Raw genomic sequence first — 26,279 nt, 5'->3', positions numbered from 1 at the left:
CCCCATCTTTTCCATATAATTAATCTGCACAATAAATTAGCATGATAAAAACATCAACAATAAAAAGAGACTGATTTGGGAATACACAATAAATCGCATACATAATTTAAAAAATTAGCCTTATATCTTTCTTTTTATGTTTGTTTATAGGATGATTTAAAAGAGATATTAGGAATCCTACATCCTAGCTTTTAACTATTAATTTAATGAAACCATTTTTCTAGTTAAATGGTTTCATAGCGTTATACACTGAAACCATTATCACAGTTAATTGGTTTCATAGCCAGTTTAATGTTTAAAAGATAGAGACATTAACAGTCGTCGGAAATAAGCAAAACAAGAATGTATGTATCACTAGATTTTCTCTATCTAGTGAATAAAAAATAAGTAAACTTATAAAAAAATTACTATGAACTGAGGGAATGAGTTTTCGTGCCATAACCGTCTGATTTCAAATCAACTGTGTCGAGATCTTTTACAGCGTCAAAATGTGTAAAAACATCACAACAGTCACAACAACAAATCTATTATTTTAATGAAACCATTTTTCTTGTTAAATGGTTTCATAGCGTTATACACTGAAACCATTATCACAATTAAATGGTTTCATAGTCAGTGTCATCCAATTTTAAACAAAGGAATTCATCATAAACTTGGTAAAATTGCATCTGAATCATACTATTTAGAAGCTCATGAGTTTGTTACAAAATCAACAAAGTTTATGAATGAGTATAATATCTGAGTAATGTTTTGTTGAATTCAAAACCATTTTTCCTATTTGTGTTTACATTACTAGACTAGGACTACCATTATCACTATCATATCAATTTACACTTGTTGAATTCAAAACCATCTTCCTAATCACAGTATTGAGTGTAAAACTAACTATAGTGGTCCAAAAATGTTCAAGTTGTTAATTGTTATCCAAAAAAAATATAAGTAGTAAGGTATAGAAATATTACCATGAGGAAATGGAAGTCGGCTAATGGATTTGCAACAATCGGATTTTGCAAACCTTCTTTCATATATTGAAGAACATATGAACACCAATTGTACGATGACACGCCGGCTGGATCCTCCAATATTTGTGCATATTGTAGTGATACACCACTATGATTAGTGGGGCACAAAATATTGTGAATGATATAACAGATTGCCCCTTTAACCCATGCTTTTGGATGCTCGATCGTCTTCAATTTGCTTTCCAAATCACTCACCTTCACATGTGGAGAACTATCCCCACCCAATCCTAGTTCTCTTCTTAGTCTCCTTATAGCTCCATCAGAACAAAGATCCAAGTTAATTTCCTTCCCCGCCATTGGTAGCTCATACACTCGATGTACATCATCATCTCTCAAAGGGAGTACCTTTGTCTTTGTCAGTCTAATCCACATGTGCTCTTTTTCAAAGCTTTTTACTATCCAATCCACAAAGAAGGTAGGAATCTTTGTCCAATTACATATATACCTCATTCCTCCAAAGCCACATTCGGTAAGTTCCTTAACTATCTCATCTTTCCTTGTTTTTCCTTCTATCAATTGCATAATGTCGTACACCTTAGGTATGCTAAGCTTGTGCCTCAATCTTGGATCGGCATCGTTATCTTTCCTCACTTTATCACTTACTTTCTTCTCATCTTTTTTTGCTTTCCTTTATGCTTTACATTTGCCTCAGCACCAGATGATGAAGCATTCCCTTTCTCCTCATCCGAAGCTGTCAACCCGAGACTGAAGGTTGGTGGATCTACCATCTCTAGGTACTTAAATGTTTTCACCCTAAAACATAACAAATTAATAAGAACTCAACCATTATACCATCACAAAAATCATCACAAAAAAAAGCATAAAACAGAACAAATAAAATGTATCAACTATCTGAAACCATTTTGCTGTATCAACTATCTGAAACCATTTTGCTGGTATAATGGTTTCAGAGTACAAATCTCTGAAACCATTCTACATTCACAATTGTTTCATCCAAATATCAGTATAAAATATTCACAATTTAGTCAAAAAGCCATTAGGACTCCAAATATCAGTGATTATTTATTATATAATTTTATCCAAATATCAGTGAAACCATTCTACATTCACAATGGTTTCATCCAACTCCACAGTAGTTAATAGATTATGTTGTTTTTGTGGTCTTTTGATTTAAGCTTCAGTTTTAGGCTCTTATGAATTTCTCAGGAAAAAAGTGGGATTGTGGTGCCTGAGTACTCTCTAAGACACAAAATCTACAGCCTGACAAGACCCAAAAATCCAGTTGCTGTAAGCCAAACTTATTCTACTAAAGATATTGAAATTATTCTCAAATAGCATGATCATATTTGACCAACAATTATTATAACAAATTCTAGTCTCTTGTGAACAGATTATCAAATAAAAAACAACAACATCACCATGAACTGCCCTGGAAAAATAAAGATACAACTAAAAATGATAAAAGAGGATAAAATAATATGAACTGAATATGCATCTAGTTTACTATTGATGAAGCAAAACACAAGTGAAAAACTATCTGAAACCATTTTGCTGGTATAATGGTTTCAGAAACCATTTTGCTGGTATAATGGTTTCAGAGTACAACTCTCTGAAACCATTCTACATTCACAATGGTTTCATCCAAATATCAGTATAAAATATTCACAACTTAGTCAAAAAGCCATTAGGACTCCAAATATCAGTGATTATTTATTATATAATTTTATCCAAATATCAGTGAAACCATTCTACATTCACAATGGTTTCATCCAAATATCAGTGACTAGTATTTATTCATCCCTGACTTTTGTTAATTCTTCAAAACCGTAATCCAAACCATAGGTAAACCCAATTGAATGAAACCATTATATTAGCAAAATGGTTTCATAGTAAGACACAAACACAATTTCATAAATAAAATAAAAAACGCACAATTAAAGTTCAGATTCAGAACAAAAATGAAATAGAATTACAGATACAAGAGATGGAAGGGATACCGTATGTTGTCTGGAGGAGATTGAATGAATCGTGATGGTCGTTTCTGGTGTTTGCGATGATGATGTTGATGGTGTTTTCGTTGAATCGTTGAATTGTGATGTTGATGGTGGTTGCGATGATGATGATGATGATGATGGTTTCGTTGAATCGTTGATTCTCTGAAATTAAAGAGAACGATGGTGGTTGCGATGATGATGATGATGGTTTCGTTGAATCGTGACGGTGGACGGTGGTTGCGATGATGATGGTGGTTTTCGTTGGATCTGCGATGAGTTTATTTTGGGGGCGCGTTGATTAGATTATTTTGGGGCGCGTGAAACTGATTTGGTGAAATGGTATGGGGGGCGCGTGTTTTTATCATGTAAATTACATATATGTCCCTGTTGCTATACTTTGTCAAAAATAAAAAGAATGGGTATTTTGGTCTAACTGAAAAGGTTAGCAGCCCCCATATATATATATATATATATATATATATATATATATATATATATATATATATATATATATATATATATATATATATATATATATATATATATATATATATATTTCATTCTTATATCATGGAGAACTTTTTTTTTAGAATAAATTTAGTAAACATGAAACAAACATTTCCTTTACTCTTTTAATCAAACTGACTAAATCAATAATAGTACCGGATGTGTTGGGTTTCTGTTCTCTTTTGATTTTATGATGCTCCAGATCTGTTAAGATCTGCAGGTTTCAAGGCGTCGGGTTTGCCTCCACTTCAGTACAGGTGCTTATCCATCTTAGTCTCCGTGACTGTTTTCGGACTGTTTTGCTCGAGAGAGCTTTGATGCTTGCTGACTTGTTTAGGGAGTTGTTGGTACGTGGTTCTTGATTTCGTGTGGCGGCTGTTCCATTCGCCAGTTTGAAGCCTAATTGTTCTCTGCAGATTTACACTCTTCTCCTTTTTTTTTGTAAATTGGCAAAATCGTGGAACTAAATTCTATTTTGAAATGCCGCCCGATGGAGAACCATTCTGATTTTTCTTCAATTATTGTAGTTTTTTTTTTTCCTTTTTCTATTTGGGCTTTATAATTCAAACTCAAAGTTAATAAATTCTTACCTTGAGTTTGTACGAGTTGTTACATAATATAAAATTTTGTTAGTATTGGTTACTTTGGTTAATTAGTAAGTTAAGAAGTTAGTCAGCACAATTGAGTCTAAAAATAGGAACATCCATCGCATCATTCACATATTATCAATCACAATGTTATTTTTAGAGTTATTGGAATACAATTGATAAACTTAATATTTTAATATTTTGGGTAAAAATGTAAAATTCAACTAATTTGTGTAGTTACTTTTAGCCAAATGTGATATCCAATCTATTGAAGTTTTCCATCATCCCAATCAGGTGCGAGGGTGAAAAGAGTTTACGACAAATAGGTAGGCTCTTTGATGGAGCATTACTTTAAGGAGTGAATTACTCTTGCATGGAAGAAAGGAAAAGTAAAAAATACGACTAAACTTTTAGCTTGAAGGTGGTCTGATCTAACAAGAGTCTTATGTTCTCTTTCTTACGTTGTATCGTATGTGATTTTTGTTTTGTTACAGGATCATATGTGATATAATACCATAAAATTATTACTTACAACAATATTCGTGTTCCCGCTTCAAAAATAAAATAACATAATATTTGTGTTTGATAGTATACTACTTCACCTAAAATGTACATGTTTCCTTTTGTGACACAAATTATGCTATGTGTCGAGAGCATGGGAATTAAGTTCCCTCTTACTTGAAACTCAGTCCTCGTTGCATTTGTCAAGAAATTTGGAGATTTTGAACAAGCTCACCAACTATTTGAAAAACATTAATGCAAAAAGTAGAGGAAGAGGAAATCATCAAAGATAAAAGAATAGTATAATAATAATAAAGAACAAAAATAATAAAGAACAAAAAGTTGACATTGAATAAAATAAAAACAACAAACATGAATTATAAAAGAGAAACAAAACCATTAAAAAAATAAAACTGCCAAAAAGACTAAGAAGAATATTATTCCATTAACCGCAAAAAATCTTACATCAAAATGTGAGTTGGTTTGGACAAGAGTTTATTAGCAAGAGGCAATTCACATCTTACAAGTCGTTTTGTAAGGATGAGTTAGGCTCAAAACTCAATTCTAAGACGGTATCAGAGTTTGTTTAAAAAAAAAAGATGGTATCATAGTCTCCTTCATGATCCGCTAAGCTGTTTGCTACCGGGTTTTCGATCAGGCCATCCAACATTTATATTAGGCCTGAGCATCGGTCGGTTTCGGGTCGAAAATCACTAAATCGATAAAAACCGCAACCATTTAATTTGGACCCAATTCTGACCGTCTATATCTTCGGTTTGTTCTGGTTCGGGTCATACGGGTGGCGGGTTGAGCGAGTCGGTTATTACATGTTAGTTCGAAACTTTGTTTACATCTAAAACTCTTCCATTATCCAAAAATTCCTAATTTTTGAATAGTTTAATACCTCGTACACAATGCAACAAAAGATAGACGAAGTAAATTAAAAAATAAAGAGGGTTAGATGCAGTTACTTTCTTTCAATATGTAGATTTAAAGACAATAAAATATCAAGTAGAAGAGACGTAAAAATTAAAATAGATCTAGAATATATATTAGAATATCTTTCCCACCTTCTTCATCACCATATTATTAAGGTTAATACTTTAAAACTATACACATCACATTTTTCATTGTGTGTATGTAAGTTTCGTAGCAATAGGAAAAAAAGTTATTGTATGAAAAACAGGATTCCAAAAACAAAATAAGAAATGAGATAATTTTTTTTAAATAGTTACATTTCAGATAATTGCTATGATTAACTATAAAATATTATATAATCCGTAAAAAAAAACTACAAAATATTATATTTTTCATTCATGTTTAATTAATCTCTAGTTCCTGAATTATTTGAGATTTTTAAATAAGTCCCCAAATTAAAATTCTTTGTAATTTAGTCTTTAAACTACTAGTATTTTTTATGATTTTATCATCAAGTTTGGTCATACAAAAATTTTATCATCAAGTTTTAGTCCCTGTTATTTTTCAAAATTTTAAACATTATTTAATCATCTCTAAACTTTGAAAGTTTTGAATAATTTTTTCCATAAATTTTTAAAATACTATAAAAAGTTTATTTACGAAACTTTAGAATTTTTTAAAATGTGAAGAATCATATATGATTTTTTTAAAAAATGTTAAAAGATAAAGATAAAAAGTTACAAAACTCTGGATTGAAAATTCAAATTTTGAGTTTTTTCCTTTTCAGATTAACTTTTTACAATGTTTTAAACATGAGTACAAAAAATCATTCAAAGATACACATTGCTCAAAAAACAGTAGTGGCTTAAACTTGTCACATTTGTTTTGGTAGATAAACAAAATGATAAGCATTAAAAACTCACACACTGACATCGTTTGACCACACTAACATCATTTGGGCCAAATTATTTTACATGACGCTCTTATTAAAAAAAAGTGACTTAATATTAATGAAGAAAAATAGGAAAAGAAGCAACTTTTAACCTAAAAAAAAGTTGGGCCAAACACACCCAAAGTGAGGGGACCGGGTTGGAACTCCGTTCATGATGTCCGACATTAGCAATTTCAACATTTTTGCCAGATGAGCTGCAATTTGTGAATAACTTGCCACATTTTTTTATTATAGGTTCAAAAACACAAAAAAATGTGTTCAATTTTTTTTTTATAATTTTATAAAACCAAAAATATATTTTTAAGCCTAAAATTTTTTTCTAAAAAAAGACTAAAATATGCGCATATAGTGACAAAACCAATATTTTTTTTACGCAAATAATTTTGTTATGAAATGTACCAAAAAAAAAAAATGTACCAAAAAAAAAAAAAAATTTTGTTATGAAAAAGTAAAACCGTTTACGCATTGGAAATTATGAGCGCGGCTTTGCTTACAACTTTTCAATATATATAGATGTGTGACACATGGCAACAATGAATCTAAGGGTTGAGATTAAAATGTTAAAATTTAATTAAAAAAAAAGAAATAGAAAGAGAGAAACTGTGTTAACGTTCTCTTCGTTTTGAATCCCTTTTAATTTTGTTCACATCACTCAATTTTCTTTTTTTTTTTTGCATTCCTGAGAGAGGACGACGGTGATGAGAGGAGCCACGACGGTGATGAGAGGAAGAGGAACAGTCTGGATGAGGCGCTGATAGGAAAAGGGAGAAAGAAGAGAACGCCTTAATCGCAGCCCTTAGATTCATTGTTGCTAGGGTTTTCTATTTTATGCTCGATCGTTTGCTACGGTAATTTTTTCAACTTTCTTTCCATATATTTGCATTTTGATTCTTCATTAACACAACAATATTCAATCTTCTGCTTCATAAATTCAAAACCCTTTTTTCTTTTCTTTTTTTATGAAAATTAGGGTATAAACCCTAAATCAAAATCCATTCAATTAGGATATTTGCGGTTGAATGAAATTTTGGGTTTGTTATGTTTGCGATTGAACGAAGTTTCGTGCTGGTATGCTGAGTTTTGAAGCTTCGTGTTATGTTCAGTTCTTGGTTCTGTTCTATTAAGCATTTGTTCTTTTTTTCCTTTGACTGTGATATGTTTAGAGTCTTTGATTATGATTTGGATGGTTTATGCCATTTTTAGGGTTTTTGTTAAACAACTCATATTTTGGTTGATTGTAATCTGAATTCTTGTCTTTGATTTTGATTATTTCATGTAATATGCAGATGCTGAGGAAATTAAGCAAAGCGAGGATTGGCCATGGAACAATATGAACACTGTGCTGGGAAATTGGATCTTTATTTCGTTCCATGATTGAAGAACATGTACTGTGAACCTTATGGTATGCTTTGCTTTATATTCCTATATTCATTCATGGGTCTTCTTCAACATTAAGAATATGTAGAGCTTTTCTAATCAGTTGAGGTATTTCCATTACCGTGGTATCCTACTGGTTATAAGATTTTCATTCAATTCTCATTAAGTTTTTGGTGGTAGCTGTCATTGTGTATCTATTCTAGTTTTAATTTTTTTTTATATAAATTCTACTATTTATGATTTATGTAGTTTTATTTAGTTTTAATCTCCCTTTGTATCCATTAATCATTTCAGGATGTCTGCAAAATTCTTGACGACAAAGTAAAGATCCTAAATTAATCAAGAGAGTTGATAGTTCATTTTGTTATTCAAAATCAGAGTTTGATAGAGGGATATCAAGGTGACAAAGCTTTTCTTGGTCTTGTGTTGGTGTTGGTACAGCTATCCGCTTTCATTGAACAGTCTGCCATTCCACATATCAACGAGGTAAAGATCGATTTAATTGTCTTATAGTTGATTCTTTAGAACAAATAACATTTTGTTAGTTTTATGTTCGTGTCTCAAGGTTTTTTAAAAGTGAAATGTGATTTTAGGAACTAGCAGCTTCTTTTTCTTGTAGTAGTGTTAGAGGTTATAAACATGGACTTTTTGTTTCAGAAAGGATCTCTCAAAAGTTTAGGACTATCAGTGAAAGTTTCTTGCATAAGGTATGTATTCAAATTCACATTTTACTTTAATTAGAATTCCAATTTGTATAAAATATAAATTAGTGTGTGATTACTTATTAATTAACTTTAGGGTCTTGGGTAAAAATACTCAGGAGATTTATGTGGTAGTGTATAATTTGTTATGTTATTTGGTGCAAACATAAATAAAATAACATAAGGCTATACATGTTGCTACTTTGAGCTCAAAATTTAACTTTTTCTAAGACTGTCAAGGGTATCTAGAATACAATGGTGTAAGCAAAGTTTAGAATTTTGTAATGCCGTTTGATTTTTTTTATTAAAAGAATATGATGTTTGTATGGTACAAAGTGAAAAGAATGTAATGAAAGATGTTTCTCTTTATATGCAGCCACAAGGGACACAATATATTGACATTAAGGATGGAATTAAGCTATGTTTAGGATGAAAAGTCATTTTTACCAGTAGTTAAAACCCCTTTCTGTACTAGTGCTGACACATATAATTACATAATTTACATTCAATTATTCCAAATTATTACCGGTGTCGACATTTCCGTGTTAGTGTCATAGCTATATCTATCTCAATGCTGATATCTTATGAAATAAAACATATATCTAGACAGACCCAAGTGAGTAAATACTGGTTTAACTAAATTTCAAATACACTTCTTTACAGGATGTAGCTGAAGAACTTAAGCAGATTCATAATGTTATGGGAGCTGGTGTAGATGTTACCTTTGATTGTGCTGGTTTTAACAAAACCATTACTACAGCATTGAATGCTACTCAACCAGGTGGCAAAGTTTGTCTAGTTGGAATGGGACATTCCGAAATGACTGTGCCACTCACACCAGCTGCTGCAAGGTAATCAGACTTTGTCCAAAAGTATGTACCAAAGATACTTATAGGGACTAAAACTAAAATGTTATATTACCAGGGACTAACATCATATCATATTTAAACCAAAATTAAATAAAATGTTATATATTGACAAAATGTATATAATGTGACTATATTATAGACCCCTTTAAAATATTTACATAAATTAAGAAAAATAAGTATGTGTGTATATAATGTGATTATTCATAGTGATGCATGAATGGATATATAATCTTAATGACCCTAGTCCCTGAATATGAAAGTTAGTTGTTGCCTTAATTGCTACTCAAGCTGCTACTCAAGCAATTGTCTAGATCGGTGTCTGCTTTTATATTAAAAAAATTATGAATTTTTATTCATAGTGATGCATGAATGTATATATATTCTGCTTTGATGACCCTTAGTCCCTAAATTCAATTATGCAACTGTGATTAATAGAAAAGTTTTGTAAGGGTTGGATGCCTCAATGACCTTTGAGAAAAATGCATTATGAATTCCTTATTCATAATGGGAAAACAGGATGGTGGCTTTAGAATTGACTTTGCATTATGAACTTAATGACCCTTGTCCCAAATGTTATATACCAATTGGAAATGTTGGAAGAACTTAATGACCCTAGTCCCTGAATATGAAAGCTAATTGTTGCCTTAATTGCTACTCAAGCAATTGTCTTGATCGGTGTCTGCTTTTCTATTAAAAGAAATTATGAATTTTTATTCATAGTGACACATGAATGGATATATATATATATATATATTCTTAATGACCCTAGTCCCTGAATATGAAAGCTAGTTGTTGCCTTAGAATTGATTTTACATTATGAATTCTTTATTGATAATGGAAAAATAGGATGGTGGCTTTAGAATTGATTTTACATTATGAGCTTAATGACCCTTGTCCCAAATGTTACATATGTTGGAAATGTTGAATGAACTTAATCACCCTAGTCCCTGAATATGAAAGCTAGTTGTTGCCTTAATTGCGACTTAAGCAATTGTCTCGATCGGTGTCAACTTTTCTATTAAAAAAAATTATGAATTTTTATTCATAAAGATGCATGAATGGATATATATTCTTAATGACCCTAGTCCCTCATATGAAAGCTAGTTGTTGCCTTAATTGCTACTCAAGCAATTGTCTCGATTGGTGTTCGCTTTTCTATTAAAAAATATTATGAATTTTTATTCATAGTGATGCATGAAAGGAGACATATTCTTAATGACCCTAGTCCTTGAATGTGAAAGCTAGTTGTTGCCTTAATTGCTACTCAAGCAATTGTCTCGATCGGTGTCTGCTCATCTATACAAAAAAATTATGAATTTTTATTCGTAGTGATGCATGAATGGATATATATTCTTAATGACCCTAGTCCTTGAATATGAAAAGCTAGTGGTTGCCTTAATTGCTACTCAAGCAATTATCTCGATTGGTGTCCGTTTTTCAATTAAAAAAAATTATGAATTTTTATTCATAGTGATGCTTGAATGGAGACATATTCTTAATGACCCTAGTCCTGAATGTGACAGCTAGTTGTTGCCTTAATTGCTACTCAAGCAATTGTCTCTATAGGTGTCCGCGTTTCTATTAAAAAATATTATGATTTTTTATCCATAATAATGCATGAATGGGTACAGATTCTCCTTTGATGACCCTTAGTCCCTAAATTCAATTATGCAACTGCAATTAATGGAAAAGTTTTGTAAGGGTTGGATGCCTCAATGACCTTTGAGAAAAATGCAATATGAATTCTTTATTCATAATGGAAAAATAGGATGGTGGCTTTAGAATTGATTTTACATTATGAGCTTAATGACCCTTGTCCCAAATGTTACATATGTTGGAAATGTTGAATGAACTTAATGACCCTAGTCCCTGAATATGAAAGCTAGTTGTTGCCTTAATTGCTACTCAAGCAATTGTCTCGATTGGTGTCCGCTTTTCTATTAAAAAATATTATGAATTTTTATTCATAGTGATGCATGAATGGAGACATATTCATAATGACCCTAGTCCCTGAATGTGAAAGTTAGTTGTTGCCTTAATTGCTACTCAAGCAATTGTCTCGATCGGTGTTTGCTCTTCTATTAAAAAAAATTATGAATTTTTATTCGTAGTGATGCATGAATGGATATATATTCTTAATGACCCTAGTCCCTGAATATGAAAGCTAGTGGTTGCCTTAATTGCTACTCAAGCAATTATCTCGATTGGTGTCCGCTTTTCTATTAAAAAAATTATGAATTTTTATTCATAGTGATGCTTGAATGGAGACATATTCTTAATGACCCTAGTCCCTGAATGTGACAGCTAGTTGTTGCCTTATTTGCTACTCAAGCAATTGTCTCTATAGGTGTCCGCGTTTCTATTAAAAAATATTCTGATTTTTTATCCATAATATTGCATGAATGGGTACAGATTCTCCTTTGATGACCCTTAGTCCCTAAATTCAATTATGCAACTGCAATTAATGGAAAAGTTTTGAAGGGTTGGATGCCTCAATGACCTTTGAGAAAAATGCAATATGAATCTTTATTGATAATGGAAAAATAGGATGGTGGCTTTAGAATTGATTTTACATTATGAGCTTAATGACCCTTGTCCCAAATGTTACATATGTTGGAAATGTTGAATGAACTTAATCACTCTAGTCCCTGAATATGAAAGCTAGTTGTTGCCTTAATTGCGACTCAAGCAATTGTCTCGATCGGTGTCGGCTTTTCTATTAAAAAAAATTATGAATTTTTATTCATAAAGATGCATGAATGGATATATATTCTTAATGACCCTAGTCCCGTATATAAAAGCTAGTTGTTGCCTTAATTGCTACTCAAGCAATTGTCTCGATTGGTGTCCGCTTTTCTATTAAAAAAATTATGAATTGTTATTCATAGTGATGCATGAATGGATATATATTCTTAATGACCCTAGTCCCCGAATGTGAAAGCTAGTTGTTGCCTTAATTGCTACTCAAGCAATGGTGTCGATCGGTGTCTGCTTTTGTATTAAAAAAATTATGAATTTTTATTTATAGTGATGCATGAATGGATATATATTCTTAATGACCCTATTCCCTAAATATGAAAGCTAGTTGTTGCCTTAATTACTACTCAAGCAATTGTCTCGATCGGTGTCAGCTTTTGTATTAAAAAAAATTATGAATTTTTATTCATAGTGATGCATGAATGGATATATATTCTGCTTTGATGACCCTTAGTCCCTAAATTCAATTTTGCAACTGCAATTGTAATTTTGCATTATGAACTTAATGACCCTTGTCCCTAATGTTAAATAAGTTTTGTAAGGGATGCATGCCTCAACGACCTTTGAGGAAAATGCATCATGAATTCTTAATTGATGATGGCTTTAGAAGTGATTTTGCATTATGAACTTAATGACCCTTGTCCCAAATGTTACATAAGTTTTGTAGGGATGGATGCCTCAATGACCGTTGAAGAAAATGCATTATGAATTCTTTATTCATAATTGAAAAGTTGGATGGTGGCTTTAGAAGTGATTTTGCATTATTGACTTAATGACCCTTGTCCCAAATGTTACATAAGTTTTGTAAGGGATGGATGCCTCAATGACCATTGAGGAAAATGCATTATGAATTCTTTATTCATAATAGAAAAGTTGGATGGTGGCTTTAGAAGTGATTTTGCATTATTGACTTAACGACCCCTGTCCCAAATGTTACATAAGTTTTGTAAGGGATGGATGCCTCAATGACCATTGAGGAAAATGCATTATGAATTATTTATTCATAATGGAAAAGTTCGATGGTGGCTTTAGAAGTGATTTTGCATTATGGACTTAATGACCTTTGTCCCAAATGTTACATAAGTTTTGCAGGGTATGTGCCTCAATGACCTTTCTGGAAAATGCATTATGAATTCTTTATTCATAATGGAAAAGTTCGATGTTAGCTTTCAAAGCAAAGCAATTTTAATATGAAATTTTACTCAAAATGTGGATGGTGTCAGTTGTCTTTTTATGACCGTAATTGTGAAACTGTCACTACTGGTATGATATACATGTTCAAGATTCTAATAGCAACCATGTATTCTACCAAATTACCCGACTACATCCCATTTTAATGATATGATGTGGAGAACTGGTTGATTCTTATTGGATGTCGGTGTAACATTAATTTACACTGACAAAACATATCCAATAAACTCAAATTGAAAGTTGAACTTTGGGAATTTTCATCGGCGGCAGATTGCCGAAGGCCAAAAATCTGCCAACCACACCAATGTGGCAACGTCACCTATAGCGGTTGACCAAAAATCTGTCACGCTATGGTGGTGCCATCGGCCGTATTCAACAACACTGACTCCGAGTACATTGATTGTGCCAACTTTGTCATTAATCGACTGCAAAGAATCCAAATGTAATATTTACGTTAAATCATTGGCTTACTAAATTTTTTATGTTTGAAGGACCCCATGCATGATGTCAGAATTAGAATGATAGCTGTTGGAATCTGTGGGAGTGATATTCAGTACCTCAAGGTAGATATTGTTACCGTTACATCCGATTTCAATATTCGACAAAAAAATATAAATCCGATTTCAGTTTCCAACATAATCTGTATTCTGTTATTTCCTGCACTTATCCATGTTCTGTCTAGTAAACAGTTTCAATTTTTATTGGATTATTTGTATTACTTTAAGACAATGAGATGTGCAGATTTTATGGTTAAAGAACCGATGGCTATTGGTCACGAGTGTGCTGGGATCATAGAAGAAGTCGGTAGTCAGGTACAGACTTTGGTGCCTGGTGACCGTGTGGCCGTCGAGCCTGGGATCAACTGTTGGCCTTGTGAACATTGCAAACTTAGTCGATATAATCTTTGCCCTGAGATGATGGTTTTTGCTACTCCACCAGTTTATGGTTCCTTGGCTAATCAGGTTTGTTGAAAAATTCACAACTTCTCAAAGTATATCCTTTGCATGGTTACGTTCAAGGTTGCGGTTATGCTGCAAACCTTTGTACTGCAGAAAAATGTGACAGGTGCCGGTGCAATTGTGGTTGTGATATGGTTGTGGACACAATTTTGTTAAATTGGAAGAGCATTCAATCTTCTGCTTGAAAACAGGAAACTTTAATTCAAGAAACGCGTTTTGTCCCAAAAACTTTCAATCTTCTGCCTATTGGTTTATAATCAATACTTATTGGAAATGATCAATGAAGGGTTTTCGATTTTTTCATTCTTGATTATTCAAATACTTCCAAATTTCTGCATCAATAAAAAGTGAAATTTCAAATTTTTTAATGGATTGGATGTCTTGATGCCTAAAAAATGTTGGATAAATTACTTATTGACCCTAGTCCCTGAATGTGAAAGCTAGTTGTTGCCTTAATTGCTACTCTAGCTATTGTCTCTATCGGTGCCTATTTTTCTATTAAAAAATTATGAATTTTTATTCGTAGTAATGCATGAATGGGTATATATTCTGCATTGATGACCCTTAGTCCCTAAATTCAATTATGCAACTGCGATTAATGTAAAAGTTTTGTAAGGGTTGGATGCCTCAATGACCTTTTAGAAAAATCCATTATGAATTCTTTATTCATAATGAAAAAATAGGATGGTGGCTTTAGAATTGATTTTGCATTATGAACTTAATGATCCTTGTCCCAAATGTTACATACGTTGGAAATGTTGGATGAGCTTAATGACCCTAGTCCCTGAATATGAAAGCTAGTTGTTGCTTTAATTGCTACTCAAGCAATTTTCTCGATCAATGTCCTCTTTTCTATTAAAAAAAACTATGAATTTTTATTCATAGTGATGCATGAATGAATATATATTCTTAATGACCCTAGTCCCTGAATATGAAAACTAGTTGTTGCCTTAATTGCTACACAAGCAATTGTCTCAATTGGTGTCCACTTTTCTATTAATTTTTTTTTATTCATAGAGATGGATGAATGGAGACATATTCTTAATGACCCTAGTTCCTGAATGTGAAAGCTAGTTGTTGCCTTAATTGCTACTCAAGCAATTGTCTATATAGGTTTCCGCTTTTCTATTAAAAATATTCTGAATTTTTATCAATATTAATGCATGAATGGGTACAGATTCTGCTTTGATGACCCTTAGTTCCTAAATTCAATTATGCAACTGCAATTAATGGAAAAGTTTTGTAAGGGTTGGATGCCTCAGTGACCTTTGAGAAAAATGCATTATGAATTCTTTATTCATAATAGAAAAATAGGATGGTGGCTTTAGAATTGATTTTGCATTATGAATTTAATGACCCTTGTCCCAAATGTTACATACGTTGGAAATGTTGGATGAACTTAATGACCCTAGTCCCTGAATATGAAAGCTAGTTTGTGCAAAAACCTCACTTCTCTAATATCAAGCTTCTAAATTAGAGGTTGGAGAATAGTTTGAGTGATTAAGAAAAATGGGTAAAGGTGGAATGTCAGTTGATGATGATCATGTTTATCACTTCTCTAAATGAATATTTCTCATTACTTGAAAAAGGTTGAAACCACTATTTATATACATAAGAGATGGAGCATATCTAAATAGGAATGCTATCCTGTCATAACTTCAAAAGATACTAACAAATCATACTACAATAAATAACAATATCTCAACACTCCCCCTCAAGGTGGAGCATATATATCATATGCATCCATCTTGTCACATATGTAAGTTATACGAGGACTTCGTAGAGACTTAGTAAAGATATCAGCAAGTTGATCCTTAGAATTGACAAATGAAGTTCTGATGACTCCAAAGATAATCTTTTCCCTAATGAAATGACAATCGACTTCTATATGCTTTGTCCTCTCATGAAAAACTGGGTTGGAAGAGAGGTGTAAAGCTGATTGATTATCACATACAAGTTCCATTTGACCAACCTCACAAAAATGCAATTCTTGCAATAAATGTTTCAACCACACAAGCTCACATGTAGCATGAGCCATAGCTCGATACTCGGCTTCTGTACTCGACCGAGAAACAACAGTCTGCTTTTTGCTTTTCCACGAGATAAGATTTCCACCTACAAAAATGCAATAACCAGAAGTAGACCGTCTATCACTCGGATCTCCTGCCCAATCGGCATCTGAATACCCAACAATATTAGTGTGACCGTTATCAGTGAAAACAAGTCCTTTTCCAGGTGCTCTTTTGATGTACTTTAGAATTCGAACAACTGCATTCCAATGACTGTCACAAGGTGAGTTAAGGAACTGACTTACGACGCTAACTGGAAACGATATGTCTGGTCTGGTTAGGGTGAGATAACTCAATTTTCCCACTAGTCTTCGGTATCTACCAGGATCAGAATATGGCTCCCCCTGGTCAGGAAGCAACTTTACGTTAGGATCCATAGGAGTGTCGACTGGTTTGCAATCTATAAGACCTGTCTCCTCCAAAATATCAAGGGCATACTTCCTCTGAGAGATAGCAATGCCTTACTTTGATTGAGCCACCTCAATCCCGAGAAAGTAACGTAGAGGACCCAAGTCTTTAGTCTGAAAGTTTTGAAATAGGTGTTGTTTTAATGCCTTGATACTGTCATTATCATCACCCGTAATCACAATGTGTCCAAGGGTCTATAAAGTTTAACTAGTAGGCATTGGAGTGCAATCACAATGATGATAGACCAAAAATATTGTTGTAATAGTGTTCTAGGCGATAAAACAGCAGAGAAAAACAACAAAACATGTGTCAAACGTGGGACCCACACACTGAAAGTTGTCCCAACAGAACCAGGAAAGAAAATCGAGTCAGACGAGACTAACAACGGCAAAAACAGGTAGCCGGAGAGTAGCGCAACTTCTGTAACGACGGCGTGATGAACAGTGCGTGCGGAGTGAACAATGTTTTGTGAAAATTAGGGTTAGCCTTGACGGCGGCTGAACCCAGATGATAGAAACCTGCTCTGTATACCAACTTGAATATGAATATTTCTCATTACTTGAAAAAGGTTGAAACCACTAATTATATACGCAAGAGATGGAGCATATCTAAATAGGAATGCTATCCTGTCATAACTCCAAAAGATACTAACAAATCATACTACAATAAATAACAATAACTCAACAGAATTGATTTTGCATTATGAACATAATGACCCTTGTCCCAAATGTTACATCCGTTGGAAATGTTGGATGAACTTAATGACCCTAGTCCCTGAATATGAAAGCTAGTTTGTGCAAAAACCTCACTTCTCTAATATCAAGGTTCTAAATTAGAGGTTGGAGAAGAGTTTGAGTCAGAAAAATGGGTAAAGGTGGAATGTCAGTTGATGATGATCATGTTTATCAACAGAACATGGCTGCTTGGCTTGTTGGTTTAAACACTCTCAAGATTCAACCTTTCAATCTTCCTTCTCTTGGTATTCTTCTTAATTTTCCCATATAAATTTCATTCTATTACTATTATTATTGTTGTTATTGGATTGATTAAAATATATGATTCAACATTCTATAGCTTGGTTTGGATTAAGTTCATTGTTAAAAATTTGGGATTTGTATTTTCTGTTATTGAAAAATGAATCAAGAGTTTACACAGTCAAGTGATTCTGAACTTTGAATTAATTAATAAATTGGATTTGAAATTTGGGAATGGTTTTCGTTTTCGGATTAAGTTCATTGTTAAAAAATTTAGGATTTGGATTCTCTTTAGTTGATAAAAAATGATGATGTTTACACAGTCAAGCAATTCATAACTTTGGATCAATAAATATACCGATTCAAATTCAAAGAGAAAATAGGATACTGTAAAATTATTTTACAGTGTCTTCTAATAGCAACCATGTATTCTGCCAAATCACCTCACTACATCCCACTTTAATGGTATGACGTGGAGAAATGGTTGATTACTATTGGATGACAGTGTAAAAGTAATTTACACTAACAGAGCATATCCATTAAACTCAAATTGAAACTTGAACTGTAGGAAATTTCGTCGACGGCAGATTGCCGAAGGCCAAAAATCTGCCGAACAAACCAACGTGCCTATAGCGTTTGACCAAAAATCTGTCACACTACAGTGGCGCCATCTCCCGTATTTAACAACACAGACTCTGAGTACGGTTTAGATTGATTGTGCAAACATTGTCATTAATCAATCGCAGAGAATCCAAATGTAATATTTATGTTAAATCATTGGCTTACTTCATTTTTTATGTTTGAAGGACCCCATGATGTCAGAATTAGAATGAAAGCTGTTGGAATCTGTGGGAGTGATGTTCACTACCTCAAGGTAGATATTGTTACTGTTACATCCGATTTCAATATTCGACAAAAAACTATAAATCCGATTTCAATTTCCAACATAATCTTTATTCTGTTATTTCCTGCATTTATCTATGTTCTGTCTAGTAAACAGTTTCAATTTTTATTGGATTATTTGTATTACTTTTAGACAATGAGATGTGCAGATTTTATAGTTAAAGAACCGATGGTTATTGGTCATGAGTGTGCTGGGCTAATAGAAGAAGTCTGTAGTCAGGTACAGACTTTGGTGCCTGGTGACCGTGTGGCAATCGAGCCTGGGATCAGTTGTTGGGCGATGTGACCATTTCAAACTTGGTCGATATAATCTTTTCCCTGAGATGAAGTTTTTTGCTACTCAACCAGTTCATGGTTCCTTGGCTAATCAGGTTTGTTGAAAAAATTCACAACTTCTCAAAGTATTTCCTTTGCATGGTTGCATCCATGGTTGTGGTTATGCTGCAAACCTTTCTATTGCAGAAAATGCGATTGATGTTGGTGAAATTGCGGTTGTGATATTGTTGCAGACACCACAAAAAACCTTATATTGCAATCGCAATTGCGGTTGCTGACCGCAATTTAAAACCACATGTCTTTGTTATGTCCAATTTGAAGTCTACTTTGCATTTCTAGATATAAGGATTGTCAAGGAACAATGACAATATGAAGTTAAAAGTCTGATACAAGCATAGTATCAACAGTAAACAGAACACCATTATCTTTATCTGAAGAATACTAACAGAAGTAGATAAATAAACGCTATAGAAGACAACAATTGATAGGAAAGTTTGCCAACTATGCTTATGTCTCCGACAACAGAATGACTGTTGTACTTTTATATTCTGTACCTTTTTGTGTTACAGAGAATGAAATGAAGCGCGGCGACACCAATAATAGTTTGAGAAAATGGCAATTCAATGTAATCATATGCGTCGGTGTCCGACACCGGGACACGCCTAATCGGAGAAGTGTCCATGCTTCATAAATAAATACTATGATGACATTCTGGTACTCTTGTTGCACTTTTAGCTCCACTTGCTCCGTTACACCCCACTCAAGTGTCCCCAGCAAATATGAGCGATACTCAACAAATATCTAATTGATGAAAATGATAATATAGAATTCCATTCCATCTTCGTTCTTGTTCTAAGATTTCTTCTCTTTGTTGTTTTACATAATGTCTCTTTCTTCATATTGATTCACACGTCAACTAAATAGTAGCAGTGTTCATCTTAGCACTTGATTCTACAATTGTGCTATACATTAAACATATAGTCAGTGGATGAGTGTGCTCTAGGATGATTTACTTTCTGCTAGAAAATCTGAACAGAATAAGACTGATGAGAAATATTATAATTAACAAAGATAGTTTTACGCATACAGCTTTCACTCCATTGGCACTAACCCGGTGGTAGCCTTTTACTCTTTGGCAGTTTCACTCATCAATTAGTATTCTGCCGTGAACCTTAATTCAGCCTATAGACACCCTTTCCGGAGCCGTTTAAGTTCCATGTTGAGTTGTCTGTTCTACTCAAATGTGTCAGTCATAACACATATCCACATCAGTCCACGTGTTAGAGTTTTCAGCTATCTATATTTATATATAAGAAAAAAGAAACCCTCATACCAACTGGTTTTCACACATGTGTTGAGCATGGGTCTCATATGCTAGTACTTGTATATATGCATGTCACATACTCACTGTCTAACAATATTTTTCTGTGATTAAATCGATCATCTTAAATAAAACCATGCTTGAGTTAAACTTTTCTCTGTTCAGATAGTTCATCCGGCAGACCTATGCTTTAAACTACCAGACAATGTGAGCTTGGAGGAAGGGGCAATGTGTGAACCATTAAGTGTCGGTTTTCATGCGTGTAGGCGAGCTAATATCGGACCGGAAACAAATGTTATGATTATGGGAGTAGGACCTATCAGACTTGTTACAATGCTTTCGGCACGTGCTTTTGGTGCACCTAGGATTGTCGTTGTGGATGTAGATGACCATCGTTTATCTGTTGCAAAAAGTCTTGGTGCAGATGACATTGTTAAAGTTTCAACAAACATTCAGGTATTTTCAATCAGAAGATTCTTAATATCATCTATATTTTCTCCCTTAACTTGAAATTAGCTTTTAAATAGTGTCAACTGTCAACAGTTTATCATCTAGTTTATGTCATCTATATCATCTAGTTTACGTAAACAGTTTATGACATGTAACGTGTCAACAAACTTACATAATGTACATTCAACAGTTTATGACATGTCATGTGCCAACCAAATTGAAATGTGTTTCTATAAACAAATACTGGTTTAACTAAATTTCAAATACACTTCTTTATTACAGGATGTAGCGGAAGAAGTTAAGCAGATTCATAATGTTATGGGAGCTGGTGTAGATGTTACCTTTGATTGTGCTGGTTTTAACAAAACCATGACTACAACATTTAATGCTACTCAACCAGGTGGCAAAGTTTGTCTAGTCGGAATGGGTCATTCCGAAATGACTGTGCCACTCACACCAGCTGCTGCAAGGTAATCAGACTTGGTCTATGTATCACTATGTCAGTGTAAAACTGTTTTACACTGACCGTGCATATCTTTTAAATCCTATTAATTATGAGTATATTTAAAAATAAAAATAAAAATAAAAATAAAAATAAAAATAAAAATAAAAGCTTATATTTAAGTACAAAAATAATATATTCATTCAAGTTTACTAGGCTCTTCTTCATGTCATAAACTAAGAAAAATACATTCACCTTAAGTTATATTATTTTGACTACCTAAATGTTTTCTACAATGAAGCATTGTTTATTAATAATGTATTGTTATGCATAATACAGGGAAGTTGATGTGGTTGGCATTTTCCGCTATAAGAATACATGGCCTCTATGCCTTGAGTTTATAAAGAGTGGCAAAATTGATGTAAAACCACTTATAACTCATACGTTTGGATTTTCACAAAAGGAAGTGGAAGAAACCTTTGAAACAAGTGCTCGTGGTGGTAATGCTATTAAGGTCATGTTTAATCTTTAGATACTATAGATTGAGAATTTAGAAACTATCTTACTTTGAACAAAATTTTAATTATACTTGCTTGTTCATGCCCTTGTTCAATGTGTATTTATAATTTGGATTGTGAATGAAGTGGCTTCAATAAGAACTTATAAAAGTAATGAGTTGTTTCGACGATTTTACAATACATTAGTAGGACTTGGAATGTATATTTTGAGTTGAAACACATGAAATACATACTGTTCTGTTTCGACTATTTTACAATACATTAGTATGACTGTTTCACTAGGTTGTAGCAGGGTCTTGCATGTAATTGGATCGTTTTAAGACAACGAAGTTGTACGACTTCATTAGGAATGCTACCACTAAGATTATTATTATAAAGGTAAAGTAATTTGCTCAAGTTTCCTATTGAAGAAGGGATTGTGCCAACAATATAGTTATCAGACATATCAAGTTCAATAAGTTTTAGAAATCCAATTTCACGAGGAAAGGGGCCGGAAAGACTATTAGATCCAAGATATAGTTGCTCGAGGTTGACCAAATTTCCAATTTCACGAGGAATGTGGCCAAAAAGTTGATTGTCATGTAACTTTGAGATATGATATATTGACCAACTTTCCTATAGAAATGGAGATAGACATAATAAGATTGCATTACCAATATCAAGATCACTCTCTTCTCTTCTTGTCTTTCTCCACCCACCGTTTCAATTATAATAACTCAACAATTTCTCACTTCCACAAACTCAATCATGGAAGACCGAAATCCACCTCCTCCACTCACCCACTGTCCATCCTAATCTCAATTTCCAAACCCCATATGTTTGATTTTGTGAGAAATGAAGTGTTCATAGACAAAATGAAGTGTTGATTTAGTTGCAATTTAAGAAGAAAATCTCCAATTTACTATAAGTTAACACAAATTAGTGAAAGTGGTTTGGTTTTCCCTTTTAAAAAAATGAGTGTTAATCTCTCTTTCCAACCATTTTCAACATTTATATGCTTATGGGTAGATGAATAAAAATAAATGAATGTCTTTCCACCCATTTTGATAATACAAGTTTTTTTTTTGTTTACAAACAAAATGAGATTTAATATGCAGTGCGAGGAATATGACTATGAAATGGGTTTCATGGAGGAAGAAAAAAGTTATTCTTTTTAATGCAGATGAAGAAAAAAAAAAACAAGGGACATGCTGACCGGTGCCCCGGGGCTCTGGTTAAGGAAACCAAAAAGAGAAATTTTTTTTATATATATATATATATAAGATAATTACACTTGAATGAAAGGCAAACGAACAACAAGCTGCGCCGCTACCCCTTTTTGATGGCAAAACAAATTTTGTTAAACACTACATCCTGACACCTAGGAGACACCACATTGCTATGCATGACTTTTTGAACTCTTTTCAAAATAGCCACAGCCTCTGGTGCTAGACTTTTTAGGATTTGACTGCACAAATTCCAATATTTGCGTCCTAAAATAGTGTCATACGGCACTGTTTAGTATTTTCCCAAAAAAAATTATTCGTCACTAAATTTTGATGAAAAATAAAATAAAGATAGGAGTAAAATGTAAGAAATGGAAGAAGATAGAGTGATTGTGTATGGATGCACTACCATAAAATCTGTATATCCCCGAAGAAAAAAAACAAGGGACATGCTGACCGGTATCTGCGCTCCAAATCCAATAGCGCTGAGCGTGAGGAGGTGTGTTAAGAATTTTCACATCGAATGTGAGTTGGTCTGGATAAAGGTTTATAGTTAACAATGTGTCCATATCATCCATCATCTTACAAGTCAGTTTTATAGGATTCAGTTAGGTTCAACTTTCAATTCGAAATCTTATTTTCTAGCAACTTTGATCAATATGGTTTATCTTCATATATGAAGCAAAAGAGACCACGAGAATTACCAGAAAATAAAAATGGCAATTGCAATCTCACAATCGGTTAGAGAATTGTTCTACATTTATATCTTATTTGATATGGCTAGGACAAATAGCATCGATGCAGAATTGCAGATTGATGTATAGTTCTTGGCCAAAATTCTTGCGTAAAAACCATAAAGTAATTGCAAAAGTACAGGTTTAATTTTTGTATATAGACAGAAAAACATACCCACTTCCATAACTTGGACACAATTTTTAAAATTGTGCTCGTGTCCATTGACTAAAATTATTTTTAATATTTTTTTGACAAAAAATTATTTTAAATTTGAACGTTGAAAAATCATTTCAATTTAATATTCAATACCCCCAATCTTATTTTAACACAAAACTTTATTAGATAATACACCATTAAACACACAACATTTTTTGTTGTATATATCTTTCTCTTTAATTATAATATTTGGTTTTATGTTTAAAATAAAACACACACACAACATCTCTCATTTTTCGTTTGAGTGCTTAGAAATTTTCTTGGAAGCCTAGAATAGCATTCCTTGATGAAACAAAATCTAAGGGTCCGTTTGACCCTACTTTTTTTTCTACATTTTTTCTTCTCCTTAAAAGTAGTAAAGAGGTAAAAAATTGTGTTTGACCTAATTTCTTCTTATTTTCTACTTCTTTACTTTATTTCTGTAATTCTTTTAAGGAGAAATAGGATCAAATACAATTTTCTACTTCTCTGTTCTTTTAAGAAGAAGTAAAAAAATAAAAAATATGTAGGGCCAAACGGAACCTAAAAGAACTCTCTAATAATATTAAAACAATCAATTCTACATGAAAACATCCAAACATGTAAAAATAAGTTTTACACATCTTGAATCAACATTGTCTTTGCAAAAGTGGAATCACACATATACATAAGATATTTTAACCGACATAAGAATATAAGAAGTAGCAGGTTGAAGAAGAACAAGCTGTGGAGTGTTGTGCTATATTGGAAGGGTTCTCTGTTAAGGGAGTCTACCACTTCCTAACACATGTGATTAAGGTTGTTACTTCGATGCATAAAGAAATCATTTTAAATAAATTAGCTCCTTTGAAAGTCTCATTTTGTTTGGAAGTTGCTTCGTAACAAGTTATCGACAAAGGATAATTTGATTCGTTGTGAGATGTTCCATTTGGACTTGTTACTTTATTCAAGTGGTTGTGGAAAATATGAAACTTCTAATCATTTATTTTTATGACCTTCAAATTCAACATCGTCTACCAAACACATCGTAACTTCAAATTTGACGAAATTTAAATGATAACAAGGGTAATTTCGTTAGTTTTCCGGACATGTAAATACTATTGAAAAATGAGCTACAGGGGGAGAGACATGACAAAAATACCAGTAGTAGTTCCATACAATAATTGATTCGAACAAACCTTCACTAAAATGATAATTAATCTCTCTCTCTGTAACTCCAAATTTAGTGGAGTTTGATTCTATGGAAAACTAACTCGATTTCAGTCATTTCGGTACTAGTTTGGTGAATTATGGATCCAAATGGAATTATGTGCGAAGTTTTGAAGTTGTGACTCGAAAGCAGATTTTGTGCAGAATTTTGGGGGACATACCTTCACTAAAACGGTAATTAATCTCTCTTTGTAACTCCAAATTTAGTGAGGTTTGATTCTGTGGAAAGATAACTCGATTACGGTCATTTCGGTATACATTTGGTGAATTATTGATCCAAATTGAGTTATGTGCGACGCTTTGAAGTTATGACTCGAAAACAGAATTTTAGGCGGGGCAAAATCCAAAAAATTATAAAACAGGGGGGGTAAAAGTCTGCGTTTTAAAACAGGGGGGTAAAATTCCGATTTAATCAAAACAGGGGGGTAAAACTGCATTTAAGCCTTCTTATTTTAAACAAAATATATCACAAAAAGTAGCAACAAGGGTTCGAACCCACCACATCAAACCACCAGATGCAACAATACGCCGCTAGGACAGATGAATCATTCGTTAATTTAAATGCGTTATGTTGAATTTATAAGCAAGTCATGATAAAAATATACTCCCTCCGTCCCAATTTATAATATATAAGAGAAAAAATCCCTTTTTTTGTCCCAAATTATAAAAGAAAAACCATTTTCAAGAATGTTTTTTTCCTTAATCTCATAAAAATAAATGCAAATTGCATTTAATTTTCCTTCTCTCTCATTTTCTCAATAAACAACAACCAATAAAAATTGTTTTTACATCTTTCCATGCAACTTATTCCAAGGAAAACCCACAAAAACATAATTCAAATTATCATGTTTTAATTTTTCTTAATAAGTGTGATTTTTGTTTTTTCCCTTATAATTTGGGACGGAGGGAGTATTAAATTAATCTTCATCTTCAACCTTCATCCAGGTCAATTCGACCCGGTTTCAGACCCGCGATTTTCATTGTAAGACCCGACGATTTTAGGTCATTTAAACGTCGAAAATAACAATTTTTTATCCAGAAAAAATCACAAAACCATTTGCAATACATTTATGATTTTAATTTTAATTCAAATGGTCTAAAACAAAATACCTAAACTTAAAATTTTTAGAAACTTGAAAACGAGATCTTTCCACCACTATTTTTGATTTGGTAGTTCGACCGCGAAACTTCTTTGTTTCTGTATTTCCGGAATATGAGTGTGTGACTTGTTATAATTGATCCTATTGATAGTACAGAACATAAAATAGATACGTCATC

The 26,279-nt window shown here is 32.9% G+C and overlaps 1 protein-coding gene, 1 long non-coding RNA gene and 1 pseudogene across 2 annotated transcripts; all 3 read left to right on the top strand.

Annotated features, from left to right (window-relative positions):
- Positions 1-7,079: 7,079 nt before the first annotated feature.
- On the top strand, positions 7,080-8,952 carry LOC123894379. The gene is made up of 4 exons (XR_006803758.1): positions 7,080-7,290; positions 7,729-7,927; positions 8,114-8,305; positions 8,897-8,952. It is a non-coding gene; the product is annotated as an uncharacterized LOC123894379 (long non-coding RNA).
- A 4,882-nt stretch (positions 8,953-13,834) lies between these two features.
- Positions 13,835-14,452, top strand: LOC123896204 (sorbitol dehydrogenase-like). The gene is made up of 3 exons (XM_045946621.1): positions 13,835-13,979; positions 14,079-14,299; positions 14,390-14,452. Exons 1-3 carry the CDS (start codon positions 13,835-13,837, stop codon positions 14,450-14,452), a joined length of 429 nt encoding a protein of 142 aa, XP_045802577.1.
- A 3,185-nt stretch (positions 14,453-17,637) lies between these two features.
- On the top strand, positions 17,638-21,859 carry LOC123894378 (annotated as a pseudogene).
- Positions 21,860-26,279: the final 4,420 nt, after the last annotated feature.

Source organism: Trifolium pratense, linkage group LG7 (assembly GCF_020283565.1).
Source record: "Trifolium pratense cultivar HEN17-A07 linkage group LG7, ARS_RC_1.1, whole genome shotgun sequence".
Taxonomy (NCBI): Eukaryota; Viridiplantae; Streptophyta; class Magnoliopsida; order Fabales; family Fabaceae; genus Trifolium; species Trifolium pratense.
This window is presented reverse-complemented; position numbering and strand designations above follow the sequence as displayed.

Bases quoted from the DNA above. Each gene is read 5' to 3' on its own strand.
- LOC123896204 (XM_045946621.1), top strand. From the start codon at position 13,835: ATGCATGATGTCAGAATTAGAATGATAGCTGTTGGAATCTGTGGGAGT. The intron at 13,980-14,078 runs GTATTCTGTTAT...TGAGATGTGCAG, and splicing joins TTCAGTTTCCAACATAATCT to ATTTTATGGTTAAAGAACCG. The intron at 14,300-14,389 runs GTTTGTTGAAAA...TTTGTACTGCAG, and splicing joins ATGGTTCCTTGGCTAATCAG to AAAAATGTGACAGGTGCCGG.